At 45.3% G+C, this 22,917-nt stretch overlaps 1 protein-coding gene across 9 annotated transcripts in view; it reads left to right on the forward strand.

Moving 5' to 3' along the window:
* Positions 1 to 22,917, forward strand: part of COL6A3 (collagen type VI alpha 3 chain) — a 63,436-nt gene that overhangs the window by 33,212 nt on the left and 7,307 nt on the right. For all 9 annotated transcript variants that reach the window (XM_071747069.1, XM_071747070.1, XM_071747071.1 and 6 more), the window contains 30 exons: positions 1,492 to 1,838; positions 2,259 to 2,337; positions 2,680 to 2,825; positions 3,896 to 3,988; positions 4,391 to 4,444; positions 5,581 to 5,652; positions 6,621 to 6,647; positions 6,744 to 6,788; positions 6,894 to 6,947; positions 7,128 to 7,190; positions 7,566 to 7,631; positions 8,312 to 8,365; positions 9,047 to 9,082; positions 9,597 to 9,659; positions 9,973 to 10,035; positions 10,717 to 10,779; positions 11,489 to 11,551; positions 11,826 to 11,876; positions 12,401 to 12,436; positions 12,541 to 12,603; positions 12,744 to 12,806; positions 13,452 to 13,484; positions 13,589 to 13,637; positions 13,904 to 14,397; positions 15,060 to 15,159; positions 15,659 to 16,357; positions 17,468 to 17,576; positions 18,299 to 18,582; positions 19,812 to 20,072; positions 21,895 to 21,969. In XM_071747069.1, the coding sequence (XP_071603170.1) occupies positions 1,492 to 1,838; positions 2,259 to 2,337; positions 2,680 to 2,825; positions 3,896 to 3,988; positions 4,391 to 4,444; positions 5,581 to 5,652; positions 6,621 to 6,647; positions 6,744 to 6,788; positions 6,894 to 6,947; positions 7,128 to 7,190; positions 7,566 to 7,631; positions 8,312 to 8,365; positions 9,047 to 9,082; positions 9,597 to 9,659; positions 9,973 to 10,035; positions 10,717 to 10,779; positions 11,489 to 11,551; positions 11,826 to 11,876; positions 12,401 to 12,436; positions 12,541 to 12,603; positions 12,744 to 12,806; positions 13,452 to 13,484; positions 13,589 to 13,637; positions 13,904 to 14,397; positions 15,060 to 15,159; positions 15,659 to 16,357; positions 17,468 to 17,576; positions 18,299 to 18,582; positions 19,812 to 20,072; positions 21,895 to 21,969 (3,705 nt within the window). The remainder of the gene's footprint in view (positions 1 to 1,491; positions 1,839 to 2,258; positions 2,338 to 2,679; positions 2,826 to 3,895; positions 3,989 to 4,390; positions 4,445 to 5,580; positions 5,653 to 6,620; positions 6,648 to 6,743; positions 6,789 to 6,893; positions 6,948 to 7,127; positions 7,191 to 7,565; positions 7,632 to 8,311; positions 8,366 to 9,046; positions 9,083 to 9,596; positions 9,660 to 9,972; positions 10,036 to 10,716; positions 10,780 to 11,488; positions 11,552 to 11,825; positions 11,877 to 12,400; positions 12,437 to 12,540; positions 12,604 to 12,743; positions 12,807 to 13,451; positions 13,485 to 13,588; positions 13,638 to 13,903; positions 14,398 to 15,059; positions 15,160 to 15,658; positions 16,358 to 17,467; positions 17,577 to 18,298; positions 18,583 to 19,811; positions 20,073 to 21,894; positions 21,970 to 22,917) is intronic.

The raw sequence follows: 22,917 nt of genomic DNA on the forward strand, positions 1-22,917 counted from the left end.
TGAGGTACAGCATGGGCTTAGAACTCCTCCATGAGCACATGGTAGGCTGCAAGCCCTTGGTATGAGAGCTGCCTGTTGATGTGTGCCTGTCTCACCTCATTGCTACAGAGGTGACATTGTGGTGGAAGAATTTCTGATATGACAAGCAGACAATAAATCACTGACCTTGTGCTACCACATCAATAGGGGTGCTTTAATTGGCTGCCTTTGGACTAAATCTACCTACCTTACCCTCCAGATGTGTAGGCACATGAGGCCAGTAGCATCGTGGCAGACCAACCATCCAAAGTGATGGTTCTTGTAAAGCCTGATGCATTTATAACAAACCAGTTGGACTCCATGGCCGTTCAGTCCCTGGCACACATGATGTGATGAATATCAGTATTTCTCCTGCCAGGTCATCCAAGGTCTCATGTCAGGTATATCAGAAAAAGCTAGGGTGAGAGTGCTTGCATTTTAAGGTAAAGTTGCCATAAGAAAAGACCCCAAGATTTGGCTACTTCAGCAGCTAAGCAAGGGGAGCTGGGGTGAGTGAACAAGCTATTGCTGTCAGAGCAGACTCCCTGCAGCTGGTTTAACTTACTACAATATGACAAATCCTACTCCCATGACTACTCACAACTGATCATGGCTCAGCCCTCTGGATGTTGAGCAGAGGCATCTCCCAAAGCTCTGGAGAAGCTAAAGGAGAGCAACAGCTGCTCTGAGCTGAGCAGCAGCTCCAGCTGAGATGAAAAAAACTGGGTACAGGGCAAAGCAAACCACTGCTGGTCTTTACCCTTAGTGGTTCCTGAGTGCAGCACCAGTGTGATGAATAGCAAAAACATTTCAAACATCTCCCTGTTTGAAAGCCTGTGTGGGCAGAGGAGATGTTTCATCCAGACAAAAGGTGGCCAGCAGCCTGGTCTCCTGTGCTCTAGAACCCACAGGCAGCTCGGGGGCTATATGGTGGCTCTGCAGAAATGCAAACCATGTATTGCCTTGTGGGTATGAGCTGAGCAACTTCAGTGCTTTTTTCTGCCCTAATTCCCAGTTATCCCTTATAAACCCTAGCTACACCTTTCAGGACTTGACATCAGTTATCTGTTTTTTGCCTCCTCCCTCTATGTCCCCAGGACTGGAGGATGATTTCTTCAAGCACAAGTAGAAGGTAATTACACAGCATTGCAACAGGTTTTCATGCAGAGGAGAGAACGAAGTTTTGGCTGCCTGATGAAAACACAGATTTCTATTGGATTCAATTTAATCAGTTCTTCCAAATGCAAAGCGACAATTGAACAAAAATAGCAAAAAAATAACATGCAGATTTTCTCAGATTTTTATGCCTGTGATGAAAAAAAGCCCAAGGCTTTCTGTGTATAAAACTGTGGCAGTTATCAGTGCACAGTCTGATCTCTAGCAACTAAGAGGATAACTAAAAGAATAACTTTTTTTTTTTTTTTGTGCTCAATAGTGATGGTCTTCTCTTCTCTTTCTGCATTTCCCTTTCAGATTGTGACTTAGATGTGATCCTTGGTTTTGACGTCACAGATGTTGGAGCTGGTCAAAATATATTTAATTCCCAGAGAAGTCTGGAGTCCAGAGTTGACTCTGTGCTGAACAGAATAATGCAAATGCAGAGGATCAGCTGCACTGGCAACCAGGCACCCAATGTCAGGGTGGCCATCATGGCCCAGACTCGGGGGGGACCCGTGGAGGGACTGGACTTCTCCAAATACCAACCTGAGTTCTTTGAGAAGTTCCAAGGCATGCGCACCCGCGGGCCCTATGTTCTCACAGCAGAGACACTGAGGTCCTACCTGAACAAATTCAGATCCCTGCCCTCAGGCAGCACCAAGGTAAATCAAGACCAAAACCACTCTGACATGATGTTGGCCAGGAAAAATGACTTTGGATCCTAGTATTGGCAAAGCAACTGTAAATTCATGATAAATTAATTAAATGAATTTATAACATAAATTATATTTTATAATTAAATAAATACGCTCATTGCAGCTGGTACCCACGGACACTGCTTGGCTGTGAGCTGTTGCTTCCCAGATTTTCTCTGTTTGTACTTCAGGAACAAACACCTGCATGGTACCGTGTACCAAGATTTGGCACCGAAATCCAACATTTTGTGGCCTAGAAAGGGCATAGCAATTCCCCCATCTCATCTCAGATGAAACATCCCTTGAAAGAAGGCCATTCAGCTTGCACATTGATTGTTTTACACCTGGAGTATTCTGGCTCCTGACATAAAATTGTTTCTCTTCCAGGTCGTAATCCATTTTACTGATGGTGCAGATGACTCAATAGATCAGTTGGAGGCTGCTTCATCTGCTTTGCATACAGAAGGTAATTTTTTACTCTTCAAGGCAGTGATTATAGTACATCTTAACATGTGGACCATATTACGACTATCTCTTACAAACCCACCAGCTTTGGATTCTAATGAATAAGGATTTTATAGTTACTACATGCATTAGCTGTTCTACATTGCCTTGCTGTGGTATTTAGTGGCCTGATGGCATGTAGGCATGTGGGTACCTTGCACTGAACGTGCTTGAAGATTCTTGTTCTCTCTTGAATAAGCTCTGTTTGCCATCAGAGAGGCAGATAATTACCAGTACAGGAGAGGGTGTGCAGAACCCCTCAAACATCCCATTACACAGCCCCTTCTGCTTCCTTCCCTCTCAGGTGTCAATGCTCTCATCTTTGTTGGGCTGGACAGAGTGAGCAATTTTGACAAAGTGATGCAGCTGGAGTTTGGTCGTGGGTTCACCTACAACAGGCCACTGAGAGTTAATCTGCTGGACTTGGATTTCGAGCTGGCAGAGCAGCTTGTAAGTAACTGGGCACAGGCAGTGCTGTCTTGTAATGCTAGAGGAAAGCTGACAGCTGGATCTCCTGCAGGGATGAACCATGGCTGAATTTCTTGAACAAGCATTGCTTTCTAGGTTTTTTTCCCTATGTTGATCCACTGCCTGTATTTCAGACATGCCTTTACCAGATGAAAGAGTAACTTTTTTTCTTCATAGGGTTAGTTCCCTCCTTGGTATGTAGTCACTCTTGAGTTCCTAGAGTTAATTTGCTATGTCTAGTTCCTCCCAGCTTCACATCTGCTACCAGCATCCTTAAGCTCCTTTTCCAGTAGACTCAATAAAATTTGGCTTAACCACTGATCCTTGTGGTAACTTTGCTGGGCCCTGCTCTGCAAATCAAAGTGCAGCCACTTGGGAGTGAACCTTGGTATTTGGGATGAAAGCTAGTCTTCAGCCCATCCCCAAGTAATTCAGCTGCCTAGGAAAATCCTTTCAACATGGAAATGTGCAAAGCTAGCAGGAAACACTTGCAGCCAACAATCTACTTGGCAAGGAAAGTGATTTTTTTTTTTTCTTTCTCTTGGATGATGCAAAACCAAGCTGTGATTTTTCTGAATATGTATCTCTTTTTACTTTTTCTTTTTTTTTTTTTTTCCCTGTGTTTTTGCAAATTGTTCTCAGCCTGCAGGCTGCTGGTGAGCTACTCACTGCAGTGACTTTGGCACAGTCTGCTTCACAACCTGGATTTTTTTCTCTGGAGATGAGATTTCTCTCATCAGGCACCACTCTGGGGACAGATTTCCTACTAAATGTGCTGTACAAATTTTGCCCCACACAATTGCTTCTGATGTGCAGAAGATAATGTTGACTGCTCCTTCCTAACCATGTAACCTAAACAGTCTGCCAACACACACCTCTTTCTCCTGCTGTCGTGGGTGATTCAAGGCAGAACAATCCCAAAATATTGCCAGCCCAACGTTATACTTGGCCCAGAAACAGTTGCAGTGACTCAAGGGCTTGCAGGAATTACGGGGTTTAGACTCTGCCAGGTTTCTAACACCTTCCAATTTGGGTCATGCGTTTTTCTACAGGACAACATTGCAGAGAGGACGTGCTGCAAGGTCCCATGCAAGTGCTCAGGGCAGGGAGGAGACAGAGGTGTGCCTGGCCCCATAGGACCAAAGGTAGGTCACTTCATCTGAGGATAAAGGGTCCCTGTTCAAGGTGAGTGTTCCCCACAGTGGTGATGGGTGGGTGACATGCAGGCTGCGTATGTTGTAAGGAATAATGCTAATGAGGACATCATCTCCTCTTACCCCCCATTTTAAAACTGGCCCTGGACCATGCACAGTGGTTGAGAGCTGCTTTTCTTCACTATTTCACGACCAAAGGGGATGGAAGGGAGTGCTGAAGTGTCTTGTGAAACTATTTAGGGCTGTCAAAGGGAGATAGATTCTGTCACTGACTTGTATACAAGGATGACCAAACAGTTGCTTTGTGCAAATCTAGGTAAATCTAGAATATTAATTTAGAGGGAGATCACAGAACTATGAAAGCGATGCAGAATCCTCTCTGTTGTCTTCTAGGGTGCCACAGGTGATCTTGGCTATGGAGGTTATCCTGGTGACGAAGGAGGACCGGTGAGTGACTGTCCCCTCTCTTGGTACTGCTCAAATTAGGGACCTCATAGTAGCAAGCATTTGGAGGCTTTTTCAATAAATATTGGAAATATAAGCGGGGATTAGATGAGAAAGCAAGCAGAAATTTGTGATTCCACTGATGGCTGTTCCCAGCTGCTCCTGGGAGAAGGTCAGTAAGGAGTTCCATGAGAGCTGTAGAAGGCTTGGCAGGGAGAATTATTCCTGTTATTTGATGTGAGCCAGATCTGTGCTATTCCTCCAAGGTGGGAATGCCAGCAGCTGGTCCCAAACAGTGCAGGGTGCTTATGAACACAATAAAATCCCCAACTTCATTAAAGCTGCAGGCTATGCCAGAGTTATCTGTACCAAATGCAGCTGAAAGATTTGAGTTAGTCCAAGAATGGGATCAAGAAGGAGTGTTTCTCTCCATCAGAGGGAAAGACAACATGAGTCCTCTGACTCCTTAGTAGCAAAGTTTAATCCAGACACTTACTTCATGTGTCTCACATCACCCTTGGAATAAACAACTCCCCATGCATCACACCCCAGAGGTGAAGCTGAGGCCAGGGGGGTGGCAGTGCTCATTGCTTTTCCCACAGGCCAGGGACCGAAGGCTGTTCTCAGATGTTGCATGCAATGCAGAGTTTTCTTGGGGCTGTAAGGTCAGGATGGGATTAGACAGGGTTGAGGGTTTCATCTTGTAATTTTATTTTTGAAGAAGTTTTATAAAGCTCTTTCATAGCTGAGAGTTTGGAAAGGATGTTTCTCTCTCAGTGACAAAGACTTTCAGTTGGTCTCTGCATGTGGAGGCTGTGGGCAGGACGTGGTGGTATGGCCAGGGGTTTAGTCTTTCAAAACCTGAAAGCTCTGTTTTCTTCTGCACTTCCAAGCCACCTCCTGCACTTACTGATGCATGGAATCATAGAATGGCTTAGGTTGGAAGGGATCCCAGAGACCATCTACTCCAAACTCCCTGCCATGGGCAGGGATGTCTCTCACCTAGACAAGGTTTCTCAAGGCCTCAGTGTATGCAGCTAGTTGAAGCAACGTGCTTAGCAAGGAAACCTTGACAAAGGCAAACCACTTGGCAAACCAAACCCAGGCAAACCCAAACCATTTTCTCCTCCGTGCAACAGGGTGAGCGTGGACCACCGGGGGTGAACGGGACACAAGGTTTCCAGGGATGCCCTGGGCACAGAGGAACTAAGGTATGTGTTGAAGAAGCCTGCACAGAGCAGACCCAGAGTCCAGCTGGTGTGAGTCTACTGGGGACAACTCCTGCTGCTGCTTTAGGATCTCAGAAAAAAGCTGCCAAACACAGTTAAGTGATGGTGTCCCCCTGGCCAAGCACCAAGGCATTCAGCAGTCGTCACAGTTTTAGTGTTGCTATGAAGAGCAAAAGGGCAGCTCAGTGACCCAGGCTCAATCTGCAGACAAGGCTGATTTATTTTCTGCAATCTGGCTCTAAGGGGAAGATGTGAGAAGAGATGGATTTTTTCCTTCACACTAAGAAGTGGTGTGTGTATGTCTTGGGCCAGGGCATGTGGATGGAAATCTGCTGTTGCATAGGAGGGAGAAAAGTGAGCTATGGACACTGCTTTAAAGAGGAACCTGGAGTAAATGGTTCAGGACAGCAGCTGTGCCAGAAGCCAGAGAAGGTGGTGAAACATATTATTTATGGGGCATACTCTGTGGTACTGAGGAGATCTTTCCTACCATCTGCTTTGGCCACAGGATCATCTGGAAGGGAGCAGAGGAGTGCATGAACCAAGCCCATTAGTTGCAGCTGAGCTACTGAGGCTCTTCAGAAAGCTGTGTGTCCTTGGACAAAGGCACTGAGAATGGATCTGGAAGTCATTTAAAAGTGGGTGCAGGGAGGAAAGAAAGTCAGTGGAGAAAGAGTTGTGGTTAAGGAGTAGGCTATTTCACTGGATCAGCTGGTTAACCCCATGATGCACATATTTTATCTTGACATGATATCAGTTTCCTTCTCAAAACTGAAGAAGATGAGCATCAGAGAAAAAAGGAACAGTCAGACCCTGGTGTAGCAAGCCATGTCTGTCCTCTCCTGGTCCTGGCTCTGGGTCTGCCACCAAGCACAGCCCCTCTTCCCCACTACTTCCCATGGAGATGAACTAGTCAAAACCAGAGTAACTCCCTTTTCTGATCTGTCTAGGGCTCTCGGGGATTCCCAGGAGAGAAGGTATGGAGTTATTTCCTCATGTCACAACGGTAAGTGTGAGTGTATGGATGCATCAGTAGCCCCAGTGAACATTTGCCCCTCACTTCTCTTCTGCAGGGTGAACTGGGAGAAATGGGTCTGGATGGCATTGATGGAGAAGAGGTTGGTCATACTGATTGCTTCTCTCTTTGTAATGAGATGCTTCAGTGAAGCATCTAAGAAGCACCTTGAAATTGAAAAATAATCTAAAATATTTTTCTTTTTTAGGGAGATAAGGGTCTGCCTGGCTCCTCTGGAGAGAAGGGATACTCTGGCAGGAGGGTAGGCTTTTTTCACATTTGTGACAGGACTAAAGCATGGGGAACAGGTATCTTTGAGCCATGGGAGGGAGCAAAGTCACCATGTTCACCTTGAGGCTGAAGACCCAGGCAGAGGTGTGCAGCAGCAGAGATGCTTTCAGCAGGCAAGGACTGCTCTTCTTAATTCACTGTCTCTTCACAGGGTGATAAAGGAGTTAAAGGTGAACGAGGAGAACGTGGTGACCGTGGGCTCCGTGGGGACCCGGTAAATATAGCTAAGGCATCTTCTTGATTTTTCACCCACTACCACCAGTCCTGGGGATCATAAGCAAGCAGGCACTCATGCTTACTAAATGCAGCTTGATTGTGGCATGTTCAGTGATAGAGCAAGGACTTAGAGGTAACATGTGGGTAACATGTGTCTCTTGATACCAACCTGCCAATCATTGTTTCATTATATTAAAATTCCCCTCCTTCCCTTCAAAATTTCTCAGTTAAAAATCTGTGTCTGTCTGAAAACACCCATAATTCTTCATCTAATTCTGTGAAAAAAGAAAAAAAGAAATGTTGGTTCAGAACTGTTTTGCATGTCTGACTTTCAAGTCTCACTTAGATGTTTCTTATGCTCTATTTCTTTCAGGGAGATTCGGGAGCTGATAATACTCAGCGGGGATCCAGAGGCCAAAAGGGTGAAATTGGACCAATGGTAAAGTGTCTTTCTTTTGTTGTTTTTGGAGGGGTTTAAAATAGGATGCAACAGAAAAAAGTATGAAAAAAGGATGCTGCCAAAAAAGTGAAGGTTTCTTAAACTCATCGTGCTTTGTCAGATATATTTTTCCTCTAGAAAATGCTTTTGTTTTGCAACCAACTTCCTGTAGGAATATATCAGTTTAGAAGATGTTTTGTGTTAGAAGTGTTTTTTAAAAAATATTTTTATTATTCTACAATTCCTTTTGGGATATTGTCACTGAAAACAACTTTGTACTTGGAAATTAACTTCGTATGTTCTTGTGGGTCATAATGCAAAAGCCAAAAACAGTTAAGATGATACCAAATCTGAATGTCTTGGTTCACTGGAAACCTTTGGGAAAAAATCCCTCACTCTTCTTGGAAAATTTCCAAAGCCATTTGTTTTTTATCAGCTCAGACTGTGTCTTAAATATGCCTTAAAATGTCAGAAGGCATTTCCAAAGACTGGAAATGTCACCTTATGTTATCTGAGAAACTTGATGGAAAGTCTCCACGAGTCGTTAGGATTTCCACTGATGTGGGAATATTGAGTAACTGTTGTGAGAGGGCAAAAGGATCCATTTTGTGAGAAATTAACTTATTTTCATAGTGCCTGCCCATCTCAGGCCTCTCACTAGAGATTTGCTTTTCCCTTAGGGAGAACCAGGACCAGTGGGGCTGGATGGGCAAGATGGTGGAGTCGGGAGGAAGGTGAGCTGCCACTCCTACAGTCAGTGGAACCTGAGCTTAGATTGACAATAACTTTTCCCCTCCTACCTTGCCATGTGCTTTGTTTCACAAACACCAGGAGTTCAACCCAAGAGAAACAAAACAAAAGAAACCCAACAGGAAAATGCCTGATGGCTTCCTGCCTTGTGTAGATCTTGTGTAGATCTTGTGTCTTGTGTAGATCTTACCTGCCTTGTGTAAAGATCTGATCCTGAATTTATTCCCATGCAAGTAACTCAGTGATCAGATCAGTGGAGCTACACCCGATTTTATCTGGCATATCCATCTTCATTTGGCTGCTGGTTTTTAAAAGGCAAAACCTAATGGGAGCTGGTGTAGCAGGGAAATCTGGGGATGCCTTCCCTGCTGCTCCACCTCAGGGAATGAGGCCCAAAGGCTGTGGCATGCTCCTGCACACGTGAGGCAACAGTCCACCTATGTTGTGGGGAGCTGGGGGATGCAAGGAAGGAGAAAACATGTCAGTTTGATTTCAGAGAGCTAACCGTGTATATTTCTTTCTCTCTCTCTCCCAAGTAGAGAAAATTAAACTATTCAAATGTAATTTTGGACTAAGAGAAGCAGTGATACATGGATATAAAAGCAATAGAGAAATGAGTCCTTGAATACTTGCATAACAAGTCTCATTGTTTCTTATTTTCACAGGGTATGACAGGACGAAGGGGACCAATAGGACCAAAAGTAAGTGTTGATGTGTTTGACAGCTGGGGCTCCTGCTATGATGCTGGCCAGGCAGCCACAGCATCCAGAGGAATGTGCAAAGAGAACAGACACATGGGCTTTGCTCTTTCTCTCTGCCTCCTCTCTTCTCCAAATTTCCATTCCCCTCCACAGGCTCATCTCCCTGTAAGCTCTTTCCTGGTCTCAGTGCAAAACCATCCATCCACATGCCTGGGGCTGCCTGTTCTCTGCAGCATTCTTTGCTATGTTGCTTCATCTCTGTGGACTGCTGGAGAAGTGTAATGGGGCCAAAGCATAGAGGAGATTGGTGCCTGTTGATTGTAGGATGCAAGTTACCCCACCAGTTTGGTGCTCATTCTCTGCTATAATAATGTTCTGCAGTAACGTAACTGTTCTTCCCCTCTCTTCATGCAGCAGTAAAGCAGTGTCCCATGCCCTGAGATCTCCTTTCCCACACCTGGTATTGACCACGTGCCCCCATGCTAACCTATGTTGTCCTATTTTGCATTTCAAGGGTACCAAGGGCGCTCTTGGTCAAGAGGGACCAGCAGGAGAACAAGGCATGAGAGGGCCACAGGTCAGTGAGCTTATGGGCCTGAGAAGGCAAAAGTAAATGTTTTCTTTCATGATGCTGTTGTGTCATCACAATTGCTCTCTCAAAGAGTCCCAGGAGTGAGGACTGTCAGGACGTGGTTATTTTTGGGTGCGCCATGGCCTGGCTGTCCTTGCCCAGGACATCAAGCCTACCATTGCATTCACACCACCCAAGGTGTGACATGTTTGAAAACCATCTCTCAGGCACTGTAGCCTTTCTACCCTTATGATCTCTTGTAGCACTGGTGTGTTTATGCACTTATGTTTGACAGAGTCTCTTTTTTCTCCCCACACAGGGTCCACCCGGCCAGCTCGGCACACCAGGCATAAGAGGAGAGCAGGGTGTTCCTGGACCCAGGGTAAACCCTTCTGCTGCTTCTCAGTCATTGACCCAACTGTGCTACTGTGTCCTCCTGTTGCCATCTCTAGGACTTGAACTCTTTTTACTCTCTTACAACTCACTCTTCCAGTACAATCCTCTTCTCAACTTATGCTAAAGATTTCTCGATCAGGAGTTACAAAAGAGAAGGAGTTAAAAGCAACCACAGAGGCATCAGGACTCTGGTGTTTGGTCCATTATATTTTGCATTGTCTCAGATTTAAAGAAGAACCCTGAATGACTGGCAGGGCATCCTCCATGAGGTTTTGGTCTCTGAGGCCAGAGCATGACTATCTCATATTCTTGCTGGGAGCCCCCCATGCATGTCTTTCTCCCCCCTTCTGCATACCCCATCAAAACTCATGGCCATAAAGCCAGACACATATTTCCCCAATCCTGAGCAAGACTTTTCCCCTCCTACTTACACCTTTCCCAGGGGGTTTCTCTGGAGACACTATAAGTTGCTGATGATATTTGAATTCAGCTGACCTGGTCCTTCAGCTCTTCCCAACCATGAATTAGACTTGTGGATTCTGTAAGGTGGTTTGGGAGGCACCAGCCTTGGTAGCATGTGATTTCTACAGTCACCCATCCCCTAGTTTCTGGCAAACAGTTTTACTGACATGTTGCCCACATGCCTCTCTCCCTGTTTCTGTTCTAGGCTGGTGGTGGACCACCAGGAACCCCAGGAGAGAGGGGCAGGATTGGTCCTTTGGGACAAAAGGTATGTTTCACAAGCAAGGGGCATGAGCAATTACAAGTGCAATAAAAGGCTTCGAGACAAGAGTGAGCTTAAAAAAATACTGGAGGTGAACATCTTGTAGTGAAATTAGTTCATCTTCACTAGATTGCACAGGGTGGAGTAAAGCAAAGTCTGTGCTCTGGTTGTTTCATTTGATTACCATTTTGTTGAACAGAAAAGCAAAAGTACTTGAGTAAATTAGATTCCCAAGTAATTTTTCAGGACAGACTCTCAGCTGATGCCCACATGGAAAGGTGACTGTGTTGAATTTCTCCAGACCCCTACACATATTTTTATCTCTGCAGATTCACTCACACTGTTTCGTTTTCATGTATTCTCCATTGCCCATTTGCCCTGACAAAATCCTCAGAGCCTGGGAGCTGGGTTTTTTTGCAGTGCTTATAAAAAGCAAACACCAATAGTACCATCCTTTAGTGGGAGCTGCCTGGTCTCCTGTGTCCAAGACAGCTCTCCCACGTTAAGAAAGCTCAGTTTCTTGAAATCACTAAAGATGCCACTAAACACCAAGCACCTCTGTAGTGTTGCTGGCCATGTAGATCCAGCCATGACTTTTTGCTGAAAGGAGCACTGCAGATTGGTCTAAGTAAAGAAACCAGTGGTGATGGAGTGGGAAGGGCTCAGTGTTACCTGGAATTTCAGCGCATACTTTAACAGATGCTCCTGTTTTCAGGGTGAGCCTGGAAATCCAGGACCCAAAGGGCCAAACGGACAGCAGGGCCCACGAGGAGAAATGGTAAGTTTGGCCTTGGCTGACTTGGGGCATCTCCTCCTAACCTGCTTCTCATTGCTCACTTCCATCTGTATTTACATGCTGTGTGTCTATGCTAAGCAAGTCTTAATCTAGATTTGCAGTTTTAGCACCACTTTTTGATAATTTCATCTATAGGAGGATTTCTCAAGAGCCTGTGGCCTCCCAGTGGATTCTTTCTACTGGTGTCACTGGATCTGTGAAGTTTAAGCTATTCAGCTGTGACTGCGTATTAATGACCTTGGCTTTCCAATTTTAGGGTGATGATGGACGAGATGGAATTGGTGGCCCAGGTCCTAAGGGCAGAAAGGTAGGTGTATGCTCAGCATGGCCAGTGTGAGTTATCAAGGACTAGAAAGTTGCCAAGGTCTCAGATGCAGGTGGGTAAGGGGCCTGGGTGAAGTCAGAGAGGTTTTGTACAGGGACAGGAATCCACCCTGTGTGTACCCTGGGGAGAAAATCAGGTAAGAGTTTTCAGACCTTCCCCCTCTGCCTATGTCTTGGTATTGTCTATGGAAACCAGCTTCTCGGAGGAGGAGACATAATGTTTTTGTACCTTTTAGCCAGAAAGCTCCATGAATGTCTGTGGGACAGTAATACATGAGCATCTCTGACAGCTTCTTTACAGTTGAAATTAGCCTTAGAGGAGTAATCAGACCTTAAAGAGAGTAGATGTTTGATTTTTGCTATTTATATGAGGAAAAAATGGAAAATGAATTTGCAGTCTCTCTTTTCTCTATATCATTTAATCCTTTAAGTTGCTATAGATCTGCCTGTAGTATCAGGTTCACCTTCTAATACCCTAAATTCAAATAAAACCTTATGTTGTTTCAGGGAGAACGTGGCTTCATTGGATACCCAGGGCCCAAGGTATGGTGCAGCCATGAGCTATGCATTCATTTTCCAAGCAATGGAGTCATTACCTATTGTTCTGTGCAGATTAAGAGCTACCTTGTGTGTCTTTCCTCACCCAGGGTGGACCTGGTGACCGTGGTGTTGCTGGAGGCCCCGGCCCTGTAGGGAACAGGGGTCGCAGAGTAAGTGGGACAGAGTTTTTCCCCTCTACATGAATGGCATGATAGGTGTGCTCATCTTTTCCCACTAAGTGTTGACCCATGCTCCTGTCAGTCCTCCCACAGATGGTCATGGAGAAGATTTATTTGTTCTCTCTTTCTAGGGAAATGCAGGAGAACCTGGGACACCTGGTCAGAAAGGAGAGGTTGGATACCCTGGACCATCTGTAAGTGTTCACTGCGTTGCTGATGGAGCCTCTGACTTCCACCCAGAAAGAGTCCTTATTGCCTCACTGAAAAATGTGTTAGGGGTTGAAAAATATGCCCACCTCCATCTTCTGCTAATTTCAAGCTGGGAAAATTCCTCTTCATTTGTTTGGGATCACTGTAAATCCACAACTAGCTGCTTATCGTTGATAAATGATAACCTGTGCTCAAACCGCAATACACAACAAGAAGGAAAAAGGCAAAACACAGGCTCTTCTCAAGCAGTAGGATAGGTTCCCCATGGCAATATGCCACTTAAAACTCCCTCTAGAAAGTTCTCAGCTCTTTATCATTTATCAGTCCACAGAAGATATGGTCCATGACCAAATTTTACTAGTACAGAGCACCCTAGAAAGGTCAAGATGACTTGGTTTGCTTTTTACATGAACATGGAGCATCCTAACTAACCCTTTCATTTGGTCTCAGCTGGGTTTACTCCTCACAGAGCAAAACATCTTTTCCTTTTGCTGGAAATACAACTATAAAACCAAGCAGGTTTCCCCTTAGCTTGTGCACAACCCATGGTTAAATAGTCATTCCAGCTGGGTTCATGGGGCACCCTGCAAATAAACATTGCACTTAGTTTTATTTTATTTTTTAAACAGGGTCTCAAAGGCGATAAAGGAGAATCCAGAGATGTAAGTATTGTCTCTTGCTTTGAAAAACTCTTTTAGTGGCTGTTTCACATCACGTCTCTTTTTTTCCCCCATTTCTCTCCCCCTCTTTGTTTTATTTTCTAAAGCAATGTGCGCTTGTGCGGAACATCAAGGACAAATGCCGTGAGTACATCAGTGCTTTGCTGATTCCCTGTCACTACCCTTGTATGTCCATCAACATATATGAATGGCACTGACCAAACTGCTTTTTTTCCATCTTATCACAGCTTGCTGCTATGGTAAGTCACCTTCTGTTTTTTAATCCCCAGTGGGACCATGTGCCAGAATGGTTTCCCTCCTCATGGACATGGTCTGAATGACTCACCCCTGTTGAGGACGTGCTCCTTGCACCTTGACAGCTCCTTGGGGCACTGTTTGTTCTCAATGCGTATTTCTGGCAGGTCCCAAGGAGTGTCCTGTCTTCCCAACCGAGCTGGCTTTTGCTATTGACACCTCCTCTGGTGTCGTGAGGGAGGTTTTCAACAGGATGAAGCAAACCGTGCTAAGAGTGGTCAACAACTTAACCATCGCTGAAAGCAATTGTCCTCGGGGTGCTCGGGTGGCCCTTGTCACCTACAACAACGAGGTCACCACTGAGATACGCTTTGCTGATGCCAGGAAGAAGTCAAGCCTCCTCCAGCAGATCCAAAATTTCCAGGCAACCCTGACCACAAAGCCACGCAGCCTGGAGACCGCCATGTCCTTTGTGGCCAGGAATACCTTCAAGCGTGCCCGAAGTGGCTTCCTTATGAGGAAGGTGGCTGTCTTTTTCAGCAATGGGGAAACGAGAGCTTCCTCACAGCTCAACAATGCTGTGCTGCAGCTCTATGATGCCGGAGTCACGCCTGTGTTCCTCACCAGCAGGCAGGATCCAGTTCTCACCCGAGCCCTGGAGGTTGGAGTTGTTTACAATTCTTTCCTTTTCTGCTCGTTATCTTACTCTGGTTTTCTGAGAGGAGTGGTGCCATTGGCTCCTACAGGTGGTGTTTGGCTTTCATAGACCTTTCAAGTACTCTGAGAAAGCATTGCTACCCAAACTCATCCAGCATGTCTGTTAGGAGAGAAATCTGAAACGTGGTGCATGCTGTGAAACTCTAGTTGAGTTTATGATAAGGCATTTGTTTCCCGAAACAAATTTCTGGGGTGCCAGGTGTGGCATGATGCAGAAGAAGACTGTCCCCCTAGTGAGAAAGGTCTGATTGAGACAGAAAGGCAAAGGGTGGGAAGGTAAAAGTGCCTTTGGCAGAGAGAAAGAGTGGAAGTACAGAACTTTAAAGCAAAAAAAAAAAAAAAAAAAAAAAAAGAAAAAGCAAAAGCCCCAGATTAGGCAGCTCAGCACTGGCTCAAATGCTTGACACTTTTGTTGGATTTTGCATCTCTAAACTAGTTCTACTAACTGATGTTGGGGGCAGTAGGCCCCTCCAAAGGGGATCCAACAAATGCAGCTTGCTGAATAGAGAATCCCTTGCAGTTGTGGATTGCCCTCTCCTTCTCTGAGCTGAAAATGACAGAAGGCAGCGTGACTAACACCATGTTTTTCTCTTTGCACCTCACCAGATCAACAACACGGTGGTTGGGCTTGCAATTGTTCTTCCAGCCAGTGGCAGTCAGCTGAATGAAACTATCAGGAGGCTCTTGACTTGTCACATTTGTCTGGGTAAAGCATACAATTTCTCTTCTAGACAGTGCCAAATCCTTCTGGTTGTACAGCAGTTGGTTGTCAGTGATGTGGAAGGGAAGCTCAATTGGGAGTCAGCCCTTCTGCTGCTGGAGACAAAGGATTCATATTTTCAGGCTGTGCAGAAAATTCTGGAATTGTGAATGAGACTGGCTGTTTAGCATGGGCATTCTCTGCTTTGTAATGAGAAGCTTCATTTTTGGCTTGTTCTCATTTTAACAGCCCAAATAATGATAGCCAAGAGCTTTGAAGTAAGGCCTTCTGCCATTTATGACAGAGCACTTGAAGTATCCCTTTGGACTAAGGAATACATAAAAATGCTAACAAAATGTGTTTTGGGATGAAATTACTTTGGTATCAAGTAATGAGAGAGTTCATGTCTTGATAGTAATATTTCACATGACACAAGATTTTCACAGTGACAAGGAAGAGTCATCTTCAGTTCCTCCGAGTGAAACCCACTGTATTTCTTTCCTAGATGTGTGTGACCCTGATCCCATCTGTGGTCTTGGGAGTCAGAGACCTGCATTTAGAGACAGAAGGGCAGCCCCAACAGATGTAGACACTGACATCGCCTTCATCATGGATAGCTCAGAGTCCACCACCCCTCTGCAGTTCAGTGAGATGAAGAAGTACATTTCCCACCTCGTGAATAACCTGGAAATAAGCTCTGAGCCAAAAGCATCTCAGCACCATGCAAGAGTGGCAGTTCTCCAGCAAGCTCCTTATGAATATGAAACCAATGCAAGCTTCCCACCAGTGAAAACTGAATTTTCACTAACGGATTATGGATCCAAAGAGAAGATAATTAATTACCTTCACAACCAAATGACCCAGCTCCATGGCACAAGAGCCATAGGAAGTGCAATTGAACACACAATAACTCATATTTTTGAACGTGCACCAAGCCCTCGGGATCTAAAAGTCATAGTTCTGATGATGACTGGAAAAGTGAATAAACAGGAACTGGAGCACCTGCAGAAGGTTATTATGGATGCAAAATGCAAAGGGTACTTCTTTGTTATCTTCAGCATTGGCAGGAAAGTGAATGCCAAGAATATCTATAGCCTAGCTAGTGAGCCAAATGATGTGTTCTTCAAAGTGGTTGATAAACCAGGAGAGTTTAATGAAGACCCCTTGCTACGCTTTGGAAGACTGCTGCCATCTTTTATCAGAAGTAAGTATAGCATCCTGCAGATATACATATTATGGAAGAGGTGATGTGATCTCAGAGGGGTTAACCTCCCAGGTTTGGTCTACTTGCTTTGTTAGCTGGGTAGGCTGTAGCCTGACCACTTCTTCAGGCAGTGGGGCTGATGGGTGGTCATCTCTGTATGTTCTGTACTGTTTGGTCAGTTTTGCTGCAGCTCATAGCTCTGCCTGATTGAATATGCCTGGGTTTTGCTCTCTTTAGTCTCACCAGCCCATCCCTGGTCCTGCTGGGGCTTTTGGCCCTCTGCAGCCTGCCAGAACTCCTCCTGGTATCTCTCAACACCCAGCAACTCTTTCCTCCCAGTTTCAGCAGAAGCATCAGGTTTAGCAGGCATTTGGATGGCTCAGGCTGAGATCTGCAGTTGCTGTATGCAGATTCAAAAAACAGATGAATGGGATTCTTTGCTCAGGGTTAAACAATGCCACTGCCAATGCCAGTGTTTGGGATGTGCAGACTGTGCCTTGAAAATCTGCATCTTAGCTTAGCTGGAGACTGCAGGCTGGGTCTCCAGCTGGAGCCAGCTGCCAGAGATCCTAAACAGACCTGGATAAAAAGGACAAAAAGTGGGCCTTTTCTAGGAAAACTAGTTTTATTTTAAAATCCTGAAAATTAGTCTACTTGGCTAATAAACCCATGATTCAGGCATGTCTTGGACTAAACAGGGAGCAAATGAGCATATCTTTCCCTGGAAATAAATGTTTAGGTTTTCTGTTTGCTTTTTCCATTTGCCTCTTACTCCAGGGGTCCTGGAAACTCCTAACTCTTGAGAAAAACCATGAACTATGTGGTTAGAAATGCCTTGTTACAAGAAAGCTGTTTATATGTGTCAGGCTAAGACATACAGTCCTCTGGTCTTGTAGTTATGGCTCTCATGTTTGTAAATTGGAATAACAAATCTCCCATCCCAGGATGATGCAGTAACCACACCACACATCAAGAGATACTCCAAACCTTTGATCAGAGCAAGCAAGAAGAGGTTTATTTAGATCAAGAAGAAATATATGTGATGTGTTGTTGATAGGTAACCACCATCTGCAACACCAGTGTCTAATGCCTGGCTCTCTCTGTCTCTAGGTGAGTTTGCTTTCTACCTGTCTCCAGAGATAAGGAAACAGTGCGAGAGGCTCCAGAGTGATCAGCAAGCCAAGAGCCAGAGTCCCAAGCAGGATGGGCAAAAAGTAGTGTAAGTAGCATTTTGCCTGTGAGAGAACGAGCTTTGTTTACAGCCTGTCTCAGGGATAAGCCTTCACTGCCCAGTCCCTGTTTGGACAAAATAAATAAAAAGGCAACTTCAACACTAACAATCAGGATTATCATCATTTTCCTATTTCCTTGCAACAGATATATCTACTAGAGAAGGGTAGTCAAGTGTACATATAATTTTAAAATTGTATTCTATTTCATATTGATGTATGTATAAAGGATACAAAGGAGGTATATGGTACTTCCATCATGCAGGTCAGGAATTCCATAAATTACAATTAGTATGGGGTTTTTCACTCAATGAACTACTTTCAGAGGCTGGGCTGCCCTGGACTAGGTGATTCAGGATCCATCATAGAATGCATCTTAATATTTTCTGAAGAGAAGTGAAAACTTGTGTCACCAAAAGTCCCTCATTGCTGGCCCAGAGCTGTCTTGTCTTTAGAATGTGGAGCCCTTTGAAATCAGACTGCTGAACTCCCTCCAGAGTGTGTAAAGTTGGTGTACAGATAATGCCCCAGGTGATGGACAGGAGTAACCAGCACTTCTCACTGCTTGGCTGAGGGCATACCTAAACCCAGCAAAGACTATTGACCTCGGGGGCTCAGCCAATGGTTTCTATGACAGCTCCTGTCCACTTCCAAAATTATTCTTATATTGGGAGGGGAAAAACCCACATGTCATCTGCTTGTGCTTTGACAGGTACACGGCACCCAACACGACCGTGAGCCAGACCCTCAGTGCCAGCACAACAGTCAGTGTGAGCATCAAGCCTGTTGAGAGCATCAACACAGAACGTGCCAGAACCACCATCTCAAGCACCACAGCCCAGAACAGGGACACCAACCAGACCTCATCCAGCACTGTCATCCAGGTTAATGCCACCACTCAGAGTGCAGCAAGCACTGGTGCCCATGCCAAAACCGTCAGCCGTGCCACCGGCAGCATCGTGGCCACGGTGGCGGGAGGCAGGAAAAGACAAGGTGGTAAGTGAAAGGATTTCCCTCTTGCTTCTCTTGTCTGTGACACTGGGTTATGGCTTTTCTTCCTCCCTAAGAGGATTATTCCTCTGGGAAATGTAACTAAGTGGCCAAGCTTTGTGCTTGCAGAAGCAAGCTTCTAGGTGCAAAACTGAAAATCTGCACCGGGGGAGGTTGAGGCTTTGCCAATTCTACATCGAGAATTTGGTGCAAAACTGGGTGTAGGGCAGGCTGCCTTTAGGCAAAAAACAAGCAGGGCATCTAAATTTGGGACAATCCATCAGCAGCTGCCACCAAGCCCAGTAGTACAACAGCAGAGCACTTCCTGGTGTGGCTCATTTGCCTTCTGCATTTCCTTTGCAGCAATACCCCTTGGCTGAGTTCTGCTGTCTATGGTGCTTCATACAAAAGGGTTGTCTCCATCAGCTAATATCAATAATTATCCCTGAATCTGTGCTGAGATCTCTCTGGGAACACTAAAGGTGTTTCATGTGAGCACAGTTCAAGAAAGGAGCTTCCCCATGTGTTTTTGCAAGGGACAGCAGGCAGCTCTGTGCTAGCTAAGCAAATAAAAAAGATCACGTGTAAAAGCCCAGGAATGTTTGGTCAAAGAAGGCATCTCTCCATGTAAATAATAAATAAAAAGCAATAAATAAAAGCAGTCAGCTTTGCAAAGTCAGTGATTTCATCAGGCCATTGGGAACAAACATTTCTGACTCTTTTTAGTTCTACTGTTGCTTCCAAGCAGTGTTTATGAAGGTCTCATCCAATGCTCTGCCGTAGCAGGAGAGCTTCTTTCACTTGTCCAAGTTCAGGCTGGACCTCTTTCTTGAGGGTTGGCAACAATGCAGTGAATCCATTGCACCCTAGAGAAGGATCTGGCCGGACACATTGATAGTTGTTGGGGAAATTATGCTGAGAATTGTATTGCAGGCTATGTAAATATTATTTTTAAAATTGCTTTGATTTGCTTGATTGCAGCAGATTGCTAGAAAATAAATAAACCACTTAGTCTATCATCTAGGCTATGAAAAAAAGCCTCCCAGAGGTGTGTTGGATTGGGCATCTGAGATGGCAAAGTCACAACCTGGTTTTCCCATACCATAACTGTCTGCAGACAAATTGATATTCTGTGGACTGGAAAGGAGATCCTACAGCACTGAGATACTTCTTCCTTGAGATCTTTCCTCTTAAAAAGTCCTGGCTAAATGCCTGTCCTGATTTTTGCATTGCAGCAAAGGCCCACGACATCCAGATCACAGATGTCACCGAGAACAGTGCCCGGCTGCACTGGGCCAGCCCCGAGTCACACAACAACTTTGTTTTTGATGTCACGATCACCTTGGCACACGACCACTCTCTGGTGCAGAAGCAAAACCTGACTGGCTCTGAGCTTCTCATCCAAGGACTCAGAAGTGGACAGAAATACCTTGTTGTCATTACTGGCTACCAGAAATCCCAACCCAAAGTAACCTATGCAGGGTCATTCAGCACAAGTGAGTACCCCTAAGGGGAAAGAAACAAACTTTTTTTTTTTTTTTTTAAATAGACCAAAAAAAAAAAAAAAAAAAGGAATAAAACATGTAAGGGGTGGGGAATCAGTTGTTACCTATGATCCCATTGGCAAAGCTCAGTTGTGTCACTGCATGTCTGTCATCCTCTTGTCCGTCAGCAGGGCCCATTTATTAAATGCTGCAAATGTGTTTCCTTGGCAGAAGCAAGTTGACACTTGAGTGGTGTTAAATCAATACAGATTGTGGGAGAATTAAAGCCAGATCCAGGGGTGGTTGTCTTATTGTTCATGCAGGAGGCTTTGCACAATGGGTCTTGGTGGGGTTCAGCCAGCATTGCTGTAATTAATAATAAGAGTCAAATTAATAATAAGAGCCAAACTAGGTTAACGCAGACTAAATTCAGTCCTGCCTGGCCTGCAAAATATGCAAGAAAAGCTGCTTCTCCAATCACCATTTCCACAGTTACCTATCTGGTTCACATACTATATTATTTAAAAAAAACAAAACAAAACAAACAAAAAACCCACAAAGAGGATATTAAACAGAGAGTTTAGTCCTTTTGGGATCCAAGTGTACAGATCACATGTAAACCTCAACAAAACTTTTGTTGTGGGCAACAGTTGTTATGTAAGACAACCGATTTTTTTTACATATAGTTTAGCATAGAGGTGACTTGGCTTGGTGGTGTGGAGAAGTTAATGCTGGTCATGCCAGTGCTGCATCTGGCTTCTGTTGACACTTCAGGGCAGATTTCAGTGCCCACAGAGACCTTTCTATTGTCTTCAGTGGGTTTGGATCAGGACTGAAGTCTTTTACCTTCACAAGCAATAAACATCCCCACAAAAATGCTGAGAAAAGAAATCAGTGTGTAGAAATAACGTTTGCATGTGTTGAGTTGGAGTTTTTAATGTCCAGGGAAGCTGCATTTCCCACAAACAGGAACAAATTGTGTAGGCAGCACTGACACCACATTTGCCCACAGTCTGTGACCTGGACACTGGGCAGGACTGTCCCCCTTACCCACACTCATGCCCTCCACCAAAGCAAATCCAATCCTTCCTGTGGCTGCCCACCAGCCCCATGGACAATGATCCACAGGATTCCCTGAAAAGGGGCAAGGTGTGTTATGGTGCATTCATGCAGGCCATGATGCAATATGAACCATCTTCTCCTTTCCTTGACAAGGGATTTCTTCCCATGGTGACAGTCCTCAAAAATGTAGAATTCATAGAAGAATGTGAAGCTATGATGGGAGGAGCGTGGTCAAGGAGAGGCATCTGATGCTTCTTGTTCCCCTGAGAGCTGCAGGAGAATAAGAGAGTATCCACCATAGACTATTTGCTCCCCTGGAGGATGCCTTTTTCCCTACTCTTTCAAAGGCCAGAGGAGTAAAGCTAAACTGGCTACAGAGAGCCAGTCTGCTCCCCCAGAGCCCTCCAGTTCCATGCTGTGGGGTGAGTGGGGTCCATCCAGAAAAGCCATGTGAGTCTGGGATGTGGGACCAGCCATGTAGGACCAGCCTGGGATGGTCCTTTACACTTTCCCCAGAGGATGAGCCCAATGAGGCATCAGAGCCACTATCTGGGTAGAGCAAAGCAAACCCATCCCAGTGTGGCTGGGTCGTTGTGGATTACTCACTTCAGCTGCCTCCATTAAATTTCTCTGAAATGTATGTGCTAGGGTAAACAGATCCAGTCCTGACTTGTGTGCAGCCCCGTGCTGGAGCTGTGGCCAGTGAATTTGTGTCAGAGCACTGCTGCAGATCCCCTTCCCCTTGCCTGACCCCACTGCTTCTTCTCCACAGAGACCCCGGCGCAGCCCAAGGTGTCCCTGGCCAACATGATGCTCAATGCTGAGCCACTGGAAGGGCCTGAGAGCAGTGAGTATGAGCCACGGTGGGAGTGCTGGGCTGGGGACACTGCCAGGACCCCCACTGAGAGCTTGGTGTTTGCACCAGTCTTCCCCTACCTGGTACCAAACCAAGCCTTTCTCACAGCCCTATTAGGATCAGAGGATCTGTGAGTCCTTTGCTTTGCAGAGCCAACATCATGACCTACATCGTGAAATAACCAAATGGTTTGAGTCAGAAGGGACCTTAAAGATCATCCAGTTCCAACCCCCAAGGATGCTGTGGCATCCTTGGCCATGCAGGTCTGAGCCCAGTACTGGGGTCTCTGTCCCCGTGCTGGATCTGGAGTCCCCTGGAGTTGCTGTAATCTTCATGGGGGACCCAAAGCAGACTCCTTTCCATTGCAAGGGTGGGACATGAGCCAGGGCCCAAGCACTGGTTGGTCTCCAGGGATAGGCTGTGTCCTGTGGCCTCTGGCACAAGTAGAGGGAGGTGTAGATGTAGAACATCACCTCATGATTGTGCCCTTGCTCCTGATTTGAGGCAGAGAATAGGTAATGACTCTCAGGAAGGGGAGAGGATGGCAGGGATGGCAGGGCAATTAGTGTCAATCATATGCATAAATCTGAATAATTAGCAGCCTCCCTCCAGTTTAATCTATCTGCCCTTCCTTGTCTCTCTACCACCAGCAGTGTGTGTAGTGAAATGCTGTCAGATCCTACTCTGTGTGTGGTTAATCCCATTACCTAGTGTTAATAACACATTATCTCTGTATATATATATATATATATATATATATATATATATATATGCATATATATGTATGTGCCATCTCATTGCTTTCATGAAGTAGCACAGCCCTCTGTTGCAGGAACTAGCTATGGACCTGGTCTCCAAAATTCATCCCCAAATCATGACTCCCATGATTTTCTTTAAGCATTTTGCTTGCGCTCTGGCTCATTTTCTTCCTCCGGAGCA

This window comes from Heliangelus exortis, chromosome 6, assembly GCF_036169615.1.
Source record: "Heliangelus exortis chromosome 6, bHelExo1.hap1, whole genome shotgun sequence".
In the NCBI taxonomy this organism is placed as follows: domain Eukaryota; kingdom Metazoa; phylum Chordata; class Aves; order Apodiformes; family Trochilidae; genus Heliangelus; species Heliangelus exortis.